Raw genomic sequence first — 10,736 nt, 5'->3', positions numbered from 1 at the left:
TTTTTTAAATAAGTACAAATGTAATAAGTAAATAAAATTTAATATAATATAAATATGTTAAAATAATAAATCAATCAATAAATACTCGTAAATTGTATTTGAAAAATAGGTTTTATTTCAATGTGCTCTATGTAACATTATTTAGTAACAAAAGTGGCCGTTCAACAGACACTCTGAGGATAACACGTCATTCACCACGTGATGTGATGCCACAATATAAAAAATGTCATATAATAAACAAGAGTATAATATATATACACACAATGCAAACAAATGTAAACAGTCCGTCCATGGAGACGCCAGCGTCGGTGAACAGTGGGGTTTATCAGACAGCGCCACCTGGAGGCTTCTGGGAGAACGTCACGCTCCAGATCAGATCAACTGACAGATCGTGTGTTTCAACAGAACAGACACGGCGTTGAGGATATGTACGTGTCCTTTACAATAGTCTGTGGGGTCAGAAGTCTGTGAGCTTCCTGGCTGACCGCAGGGACGTTTGTTTAATATCCATACAAATCTGTTCCCTTTTTTTTTTTCTTCATGGTGAAATCGACACTGACAATGGTTGGTTCCTTTTAAAAGAAATCCCAGAGCACAGAGAGTTTGTGGAGCGGTTCCTCTTACGGTTCAGTCGGACAGCTCGGCTCGCTGCTCGTCGCTCTCGGGGCTCTTCACGCTGTCGGTGCGGACGATGCACGTGGGCCGATGGAGGTTGAGCATCACGATGAGCTGCTGTCTCTCTGATTTCAGCTCCTCGATCTGAGACTTCAGCCCTGAGTTCAACACCTCCAACCGCTCCGACTCCTAAGAGGACCGAGCAAAAAGCGTTCGCTTAATTATACTGCCTCACACCACACACATCTTGATTATTCAATCACTGTTTTATAGTGTTCATGTTACTGGTTATTTACAAAGGCTTGGGGAATTCAAGTGACATCTCTGGTATTTACATAGTACAAATATTCCATTCATCTCTCAATTGATGTCATAAAAATGGCATGCATAATAATTAGAGTATCCATTTATTTATTTTTTTAAATAAACTGATGTTTTAATGACTTTTTAACCTTAACTAGTTCATTTTAAATTGTTTTATGATGTGGAAAAATATAAAATAAAAATGGCAGGCATAGAAATTTCACAAGTGTCAGATTTTTTTAAATAAAACACTTTAAATTAAAAAAAAAATTCTGTTTAATAAAAATTACTTTTTAATGATGTTTTGTTTTTAGTTTTTTTTAATAGTTCTGCAATGTGACAAATTAATTTTAATAAGCACAAATATTTCATGTAATACCTCAATTAATAATTACATCATAATTACATTAAAAAATAACATTTTAAATATATATTTGAAATAAAACGATGATTTAATGACTTTTTTGTAATACATTTTGCAAAAATTTGTAATATAAAAATGGCATGCACAGAAATTACACAAGTATCTTTTTTTTAAATTAAACATTTTAAATTAAATTTCTTATTTTTTTGTTAAATAAAAATGATTTTACCATCACTAATAAAATAGTTTTTTAAATAGTTCTAGAAGTTACAATTACATTTTTAAAAGCACAAAAACTCCATGTTATCTCTCAATAAATAATTACAAAATAACATAAAAATGGCATGCATAAAAATGACACCAGTATCATATTTAGAAAAAATTATAAAAAATGACATTTTAAATATATATATTTAAATAAAATTACGATTTAATGATGTTTTTACCATCACTAGTTCATTTTAAATAGTTCTGCAATGTGACAAATTAATTTTAAAAAGCACAAATATTCCATATAATCCCTCAATTATTATCATGTCATAATATAAAAAAAATGCATCACCCACTGCTACTGTAGTCATTAATAATAGTAACATGTAATATGAGTAACAAGAACACTGTAAAATAAAGTTTTACTCATTTTTCTTTGCCCAAAATGACAAAATCTGAAATATTAATGAATTTTCACACTCACTTTCTGGAGAAAGTCAGTTCTTTCCTTCTTTCTGTTCCGACAGCGAGCGGCTGCAACTTTATTTTTCTCTCGCCTTCTTTTCTTGCGATCATCGTTGTCACCTTCCTGTGGTCAGAAAGTACACGTGTTAGTTAACAAATCTGCTTTTAGTGTAAACCGAACCATTATAATCAACCTATGAGCATTCTCACAAAAAAAAAAAACTTATAATTGGCAGACATTAACAATGGTGTCCACCAGGTGTCGCTCTTGACCAGGGAGTAAAAAAACTTCCAGAGGAGCTTCACAAACAATAGAACATCAGTTTCACTTTCTCAAACTATCGCGCATACATGTCGTTACCTAAAACTGCTGGAGTTTTTACAACATGCGATTTTGCAACTCTGCAAATGTGAATGAGCAGAACTGGGATGTGATATCTGGAGCTGTTAAATGTGATGTTCGGTTCTCACCTCCTCACTCTGGATGACGTCGAGCGGTCTCTTGGCGTGTCTGTTGAGGATGAGAGGAGACAGAACGGCGCCGAGGCTGTAGAGCTCTGCCAGTTTCAGCTGGTCTGTCAGGGTGGTGGAGGGAATGCCAGCCAGAGGACCGACACTGGGAAGAGACCCGGCCGTGACCATCGGATCAGGGATTTGACCAGGCATCATTGCTGCTTCAGAAAGAGAGAGAGAGATGTCATTATTTTTGTTGATCGTGCATGAAGTGCCTTTTACAGATACAAGTGCAAATGCATGTGCATTAGGCATTCATTTAAAAATAAAAATACCATCTATTGAGCTTTTAACAAGTTTAAGAATTCAATTCTATTCACATTTATTTGTATAGCGTTTTTCACAATACACGAGTCCACATTACAATTTAGAGTGATCTGTTATCAGACGTAACTGTCTTATGTATTTCAGAAATGTACATTAGCTAAAAATGTGTTAATTTAAACAAGAAGAGTTTGTTTTTGCTCTGGAATAAGTTTACTAAGGACTGATAATGTGTGTTTTCAGTGGAAAGTCACAGAGAATAATGAAGTTTCCATAAGAGGAACGTAACACAAACTCTGTAAATCTGCTTCTTAAGAGTTATAGGGAAACTTCAAGATTCCCAAGAGCAAAAACAACACCTACGCATGTTCAAAACCGAGGCTTAAAACAGCTCTTGAATTGTCTGTAAAGGCCATTACAGGATTATGTAACAGTCAAACATGTTTCGCAGCAGCTAACGGCTACTTTCTGCATGCCTCTCAACTAAAACTTTCCTAGCACTGAAAACTAATTGTGTTTGTGCAACATTTCTGCATGCCTTTTTGGTGATGATGGAAGTCTTTCTTTCTGACTTTTTAAAAGTGAATTATTAAGTGACTCAAATAAAAAGGAGATTCGGTAACACTTTACAATAAGGTTTTATTAGTTAACTAATTAAGTTATCATGAACTAAGATTGAACAACACTTCTACAGTAATATTCATTTCAAAATTTGCTAATACATTATTAAAATCAAATGTATTTGTTAACATTAGTTGATGCTTTGTGAACTAACATGAACAGATGTATTTTTAAGAACTAACATTAACAAAGATGAATACTGTAACAAATGCATTGCTCATTATTAGTCAAGTAAGTGTTACCTGACATTCTTTTCAACAAAGAGAACAATTAGAATAGATTTACATAAATATATGGAAGTATAATTCAGGTGCTGTAACTGATGACTGTGTTTTAAAAAGTTGTAGGTGTTTTGCAGCTGACTTCAATAATCCTATAGTGTGAAAAATTAATTTTAAGTACAAATACAACACGTATAAAAACATAAGCGTATGAAAATGTTGCAGAATAGTTGTAGATGGAGTGTTGCATTGCAGGACATGTCAGCTACCGATTTAACCATTCATACACGGGGTCTCAAACTTTTCAGGACCCCATCGAGACCCTCAGCCAACCAAATAAAAAGCAAGATTATATAAAAAAAACTTTCATTAATAACTTTCTATACTGCTTAACAAATCAATAATGGATATGGAGGGAAATATATTTATGGATTTAAACAATAAAGTCAGTTGAAGTAAATGCTGGGTTGTTACAACCCATGTTTGGGTCAAATATGGACGAACCCAACCGTTAGGATTAAAACTGTAATTTAAAAATGTAAAGCAACGGTTGAGTTTGTCCATATTTGACCGTTGAAACAACCCAACATTTGTACATAATGTACTTTATCGTGCAGTAAATAACCTGGGTGTTTCAGAAAAATACACTCTAGACATCAGTGATGCATGACAATAATTTTATTCTACTCGAGGTTTTATTTAATCTCATTGTCATTGCTCTTAAGTGCAGCAGTTACTAAATACACTCGATCGACCTTTAAAACGCGTCTTATATCTTGTCCAATTCAACTCCGCTCTTCTGTGCACGATTTTGCCAAATGTAAATGTACTAAAATAACGTCAGAATAAAGCACTTACTTGTTTTGCTCTGGGAGTTGGCGGTTGCTCGTCCGTTCAGCTCGTTTGTGTGTTTGTGGTTTGTTCTCGTTGCATCAGCGCGTTTATGTATCGCTGCGCGCGGTGGAATGCGGAACTCTCCGTTGAGTGACGCCAGCAGGGAGAAGAGCGTTAGGCCCCGCCCATAGCAACCGAAACAACACAACACAGCAACGCGGGACTCCCTGTGTGAAGCGGGATATCCCGTCCAAACATAAACAATTCAACATGATGAGCTCATATGTTTATCTCTCTACAATTATGAGTTTCAGTACTCAACCCACTAAGTTATTTTTGGCTATTTTCCTATCTGCCTATGTGTATGTTTATGTTCCTATTTTTGGAAAAAAAGATGTGGAAAATCTATTTGAATTCATTTTATGATAAAATGTGTAATGTTATGTTACATTGTTATATTTGTTTCTACGCACTACTGTACTGGTAGGGTTAGGTACTGTATTGTCTAAATATTTAAATGTTTTATCAGGCTATTAATATTATTATTTTATACAGATCGACCCGTTTTGAAAACCTTGAATGTTTGAAGACCTGTTTCCCTTGAAGCCTATGCTATCACAAAACAAACAAAGAAACAAAAACCTATTTAAGAAATATACACTACAGATTGTTTTCTATTAAGGCCCGTTCACACCAAGGAAGGACGATAACTATTATTATTTTCTGTCCTTCCACTTTGATGCTTCAAAAAGTTCATAAAGAGATCGTAAAACTAATCCATATGAATTGAGGGATTTAGTCCACATTTTCTGAAGAGACAAGATTGCTTTATATGATGAACAGATTGAATTTAGGCATTTATTCACATATAAAACATTCATCAATTCACACATTGGTTGTGGTAAACGAAGCTCAATCATGTTTGCTTGACGTGCGAGAACCAATGAGGTTTGTTCTTGTTCGCTGATCAATGTTTGAATAAATCAAATGTGAATAAATTACTGGCAAAATAGTGGTAGTTGCGTAGCTGTTAATGGAGGGACAGATTTCATTAAAAGATCTTCATTTGTGTTCTGAAGATGAACGAAAGTCTTACGGGTTAAAACTATCCCTTTAAAGAGCTTAAGCATTTAAAGCGACAGACGTGCTTATAATCAACAGAACGTTGTGCGCTAGTGTAGAAGCTAAAATGATCATTATCTTTATAGTTATCGTTCTTGGTGTAAATGTGCTAATGTCCATTAGAATACAGTCAGAAAGTCTTTGTATTGTATATATAAAAAAAAGTATTCTTATTTTACAGAAACACAGTGTAAGTACACGTTTCCAAGCAGAAAACCTCTCAAAAGTTGATCAAATAACCAATATCTTGTTGAAGATAATGCATGAAGATAAACTACTGTTGACAGTTTGTGGTTATGAAATGCAGGTGTGAATTGCAGCTGTGGTTCCTCTGCTATAAAACACCAGTTTGAACTTGAGAGAAACTGAATTTACATACACACACAAAATCACTTTGATGTTAAGCCGGTTAAAAGTAAGTCTCAAAATAATATAACATAATTAAAAATGACAAATAAGGTGGAAAAGTGCAAAAACGACTCAGAAAATAGTTTGTTATGAGAAAAGCGGCACTTTCTGTGATATTTTATTTAATGAAATGACAACTCAGACATTTTATGTGTGGCTTAAATGTCTAAGTATGAATATATTTGTGTATTTGAGATCCAAGAGAAAATACAGACTTTAAAGGCACTTTAAAGTTGATGACACCCTATTGACTTACATAGTTTTTTTTTTCCTACTATGGAAGTCAATGTCACCAGTCAAATGTTTGATTACCAACATTCTTTAAAAATATCTTCTTTTTGTGTTCAACAGAAGAGAGAAACGCATATAGGTTTGTAACAACATGAGGGAGAGTAAATGATGACAAAATGATCCCTTTAAAACAGCTCAGGTCCGATGCAATACATCAGCAAGGTTTGGGCAAACTTGTCATCGCAGTTTATGAATTTATAACTGACTTTCTCGCTCCCTTTCCTTAAAGGGGGGGTGAAATGCTCATTTTCACTCAATCTCCTGTTAATCTTGAGTACCTATAGAGTAGTATTGCATCCTTCATATCTCCAAAAAGTCTTTAGTTTTATTATATTTATAAAAGAAAGATAGGCTGTACCGAGTCTTTCCGGAAAAAACCGAGCGGTTGGAGGCGGGCCGTGTGGGCGAAGCTAAAGCTGTGCTAACGCGCCGAGCTAGTAACAACACACAGAGACAATAGAAGCAGTTTTACTCACCGAACCTTTATCATTGTGACTGCTCGATCCTTAAGCATTAGACGATCTGCAAATCCGTGGATCTGGGCTTTGTTTATAAAACAATCATCGTCGAAATGCAGGGAACAACAGTCTTACACAACTCCGTTTATGCTCAGGAAAACAAACTCCATCCACGGGTTCCTTAACGCTGGGTTCTTTGGGAATCTGTGCAGGGTTGTCTTGCCCTGGCAACCAAAAACACACTTCTTTAGTGACATTGGCTTCCCAAAAGCCGGGCAGGGCGCTTTGATGGCGAACTGATTTCGCTCTCTTGCTCTGGTCTACGAGTGCGCGCGCGCCCGCGATCTTACCGGAGAAGTGCCCTTAGGACCCGTATAAGGAAATTCCGTTACATCTGACGTCACACATACCCATACTCGAAAAAAACTTTCCGAAACTTGTGACAAACCGGAAGGACAATTTTTGGCACAGAAATACTCCTTCAAACGTACAATTACATTTTTGAAACTTTGTCCATGTTTAGCATGGGAATCCAACTCTTTACCAGTGTAAAAAACTCAGTATGCATGAAATAGCATTTCACCCCCCCTTTAAATTACAGTGTTTTACATGTTACTGCAGACAATTTATTGCCAGAAATTGTTTTTTTATTAAATGTTGCTACACTTTTAGAAAAAAAGGTTCAATGGGGTTCTATATAGAGCTCAATTTTAAAGAACCTATAAAGTTTCTAGGAGAAATGCATTAAATGACTGCGTAATACTTTCATGTTTCATAGTTATTTAATTTTTTTTCTAGTGATATAAAGTGTTTATATTCTAGTGATAAAGTATGTGTAAAGTAGGCCTATGTTTTCTAGTGATAAAGTATGTTTATTAAACCAAAATGTATTCATCAAAACTAAATCAATAAAATGATCTCATGATGGGAACCCCTAAAATATGTATGCGCCTGACAGAACCCTTTAAGATTCTATACAGAAGCTTTTCTTCTAAGAGTGTGAAATTTATCATTTTATTGCACGACTCTCTCAATATCTGACTGGTCAATCATGACATTCTCTGGTCAAATATAACTGACAGCTGTTCTACGTAACTGATTTCATCTCAAATAATAAAATAATTTTCACAATTTCAACAACTTTTATTGTGCAATGATAAAAGACTGCTTGATATCACACCCACAGGCACATGAGAGGGAAACTCTTCTAATAAAAAGGGCGTTTAATGAGCATCTCTCGTTTGAATCTATAAGTATGGCTTGCATGTATATGAATATATAAATCCCTCCATCCAACTGCTTTCTGGATATTTTGGACTGGCATGCACTGAAATACACAGCCAGACCGCAGACACGATCACCTCTGTGCCTCACCTCTTACACACAGACAAACTTCCTCTTCCACATTTATTCTGCGACAGCATTTTTGTATCATCAGAAGAGTCATCAAGATTCATAAGGCCTGGAATTTTCAGTCTCAAGTTAATTTGAATGCATGTGAACGTCAATATGCAGCTCTTTTTAAAGATTTATCACACAAAAGTGCAGGAAAAAGTGCAGAAATAGAAACTACCCCAATATTAAGGACAAAAGAGTAAAAATGGCATGAAACGTGACCAGACATGATTTCAGCTCAATTCCTCCTTCAATGGCTGTACATTCATATTCAGATCCTGATGAGCAATGCTGAGTACAACACTTCTGCATTTTAAGATCGTATTAATAAACTCAAGACAATGATAAAGACTGAGCAGCAACCAGACTTTGTTCCAAACACAAGCCCATTTCCGACCCTGGAAATATGATATAAGTGGAAAGACACGAACACAAATCAATTATGGCCAATGCACATTTATTCACTATCCACACACTTAAACAGGAGATCATGCTGCAGCAGCAGTAATAGAGTATCAGTATCAGTAATAGTGCTTTCATATTGCTTATTTGCAAAAAAATATTTCCTAGAGCAAAATATGGTGGGTTTATAATGCCTTTGCACTCCTGAAAAAGTTGCTTTGTGCATGCTTTGTGTTTCTCTCAACATTTCATTTAACCAGGACAAAAGCCTTGTGTATTGTTTGTATTGCATCACTAGTTAACATCAGGATTTAAATATGAACTCCACTGACATCTAAAAATTTGTAAGTCAAATGTAAGGGAAGTAAGAATTGTTAAAAACAAAACCTAATTCAAGCTGATGTGAACATCTGACGCACCAGACATCCGGCTGGCTATAAACTTCACTATATGCTGAAAACTAAGTCATGAAAAAAAAAAAAAAAAAAAAAGTCCAGCAGGACATCATTTTATTTCGGTCGGTTGAATCATTAGTGGTCGCACATGTTGACTAATCCACAGCTGAACCTGAATAGACTTATCGCACTGTCTATCAGGCCAAACAACTCATATCTATTTCCCTTTTTATCCTTTTATATTTGAACAAAGTGGCTTACCTTAAATGTTTATATTGTGTTTGTGCCAAGAACACTTTGTAATGTGGGCTGTCTTTCAAGAGTGGCATGATCTGTGCTTCTCTCTGAGGTGTGTGTGTGTGTGGGGGGAAAGAGTTTCATCATATTGCAGTCGAGATAGTCTAAACAATGATACAACTCTACACTGATGCATGTTATAATATGAGCAATTATTGAATAGGCTATTAATAATCAATGGTTTAATGATTATTGAAAATAATAAAGAATCCTTCAGGATATATATATATATATATATATATATATATATATATATATATATATATATATATATATATATATATATATAGGCCTATAGGCAACACTTTACAATAAGGTCTCATTTGTTAAGATTAGTTAATGTATTAACTAACATGAACTAACAGTGAACAATAAAGCCTACTATTACAAAATACAGCTGTTCATATAGTTCACTGAATATTAACTAATGTTAACAAATTCAACTTGATTTTAAGGATGTATTAGCAAATGTTGAAATTACTATTAACTAAGATTAATATATGCTGTAGATGTTTCGTTCATTCTTAGTTGATATTAACTAGCTGTTAACATATGAAACCTTATTATTATTTAATAAGAACATTTTAAAATGTGTGATGTAAGTTTGTCAGTCAAATCTGTGACACTGACCAAGTGAATTTTTCACTCAAATTGTTGAGGACAAAAATATAATAATGTAAATATACTATTAAACTGCAAAATTGAATGCAAAATAGAAGCGTTTTTACTGATGGCCTTGGACTTTTTATGGAAACTTGTTTCTGCCACGGAATAAAATAGACTTTTTATCTTAAAAATGTGCCTTCTCACAATTGCGCGTTTACATCTCGCAATTCTGACTTTATAACTCTCAAATATGAGTTTATATTGATCACGCAATTGCGAGGGGGGAGGGGGGGGGGGGGGGGGGGGGGGAGTCGCAATGACCTTTTTTTTATTTTGTATTCAGTGGCAGAAACAAGCTTCCATAACTGGTGGACATCACTGTAAACTGCAGGTAACTAAACAACACAAAGGCATGCGTTTCTACAGTTAATGTAGTTTTTAGAAATCGTTCTTAATTTAAAAGCATATGCGTTTAACATCTTAACTGTAGACTGAGCAGTGTTTGACATTGCAAGTAAAGTTAGAGGGTTTAAAGACACACACAATGATTTCATTTATACAATTTTGCAATGGGGCAGTGTCCATTTTATTCGAACAGGCTTTTTCGCGTTATATATGAAACCATTAAATGTTCAAACTCTACGCTAGATACCAAAAGCAACTCCAGCGAAACGTTTTCGATGCAAAACAGTTCCCGTAACCTTACCGAGAGCTTCTCTCAGTCTCCTCTCCTCTCTCTACTAGATCTTCCGGGAAAAGCTTCATTGGTGAAACAGGACTCCACTGTTTCTATAGTGACAGAACAACAAGTCATTTTCATTACCAAATATGGGCACGGAAGTAGAACCACGAGAGAAAAAAACTGCGTGGCGTGCAGATACGCAGTGACGTCAGACGCTTTACGTTGCGTCCCAGGCGTAGCGAGAACGTTCCGACCGACCGTGACAACAAC

The 10,736-nt window shown here is 35.1% G+C and overlaps 1 protein-coding gene across 2 annotated transcripts; it reads right to left on the bottom strand.

Moving 5' to 3' along the window:
- Window positions 1–92: 92 nt before the first annotated feature.
- Window positions 93–10,528, bottom strand: jdp2b (Jun dimerization protein 2b). 2 transcript variants are annotated; one of them, XM_079889202.1, is made up of 5 exons: window positions 10,491–10,528; window positions 4,435–4,637; window positions 2,429–2,628; window positions 1,977–2,081; window positions 93–804 (listed from the first exon to the last, which is right to left on the bottom strand). In XM_079889202.1, the coding sequence occupies exons 3-5, from the start codon at window positions 2,624–2,626 to the stop codon at window positions 628–630; spliced, it is 480 nt and encodes a 159-aa protein (XP_079745328.1). In that variant the 5' UTR covers window positions 2,627–2,628; window positions 4,435–4,637; window positions 10,491–10,528; the 3' UTR covers window positions 93–627. The 2 variants fall into 2 exon arrangements, with proteins under 2 accessions (XP_079745328.1, XP_079745327.1); XM_079889201.1 differs by having other exon boundaries at window positions 2,429–2,631; window positions 10,491–10,511.
- Window positions 10,529–10,736: the final 208 nt, after the last annotated feature.

The sequence above is a fragment of the Squalius cephalus genome (assembly GCF_949319135.1).
Source record: "Squalius cephalus genome assembly, chromosome: 12".
Classification (NCBI taxonomy): domain Eukaryota; kingdom Metazoa; phylum Chordata; class Actinopteri; order Cypriniformes; family Leuciscidae; genus Squalius; species Squalius cephalus.
The sequence above is the reverse complement of the archived record's forward strand: the minus strand, read 5'-3'. Positions and strand labels throughout refer to the sequence as shown.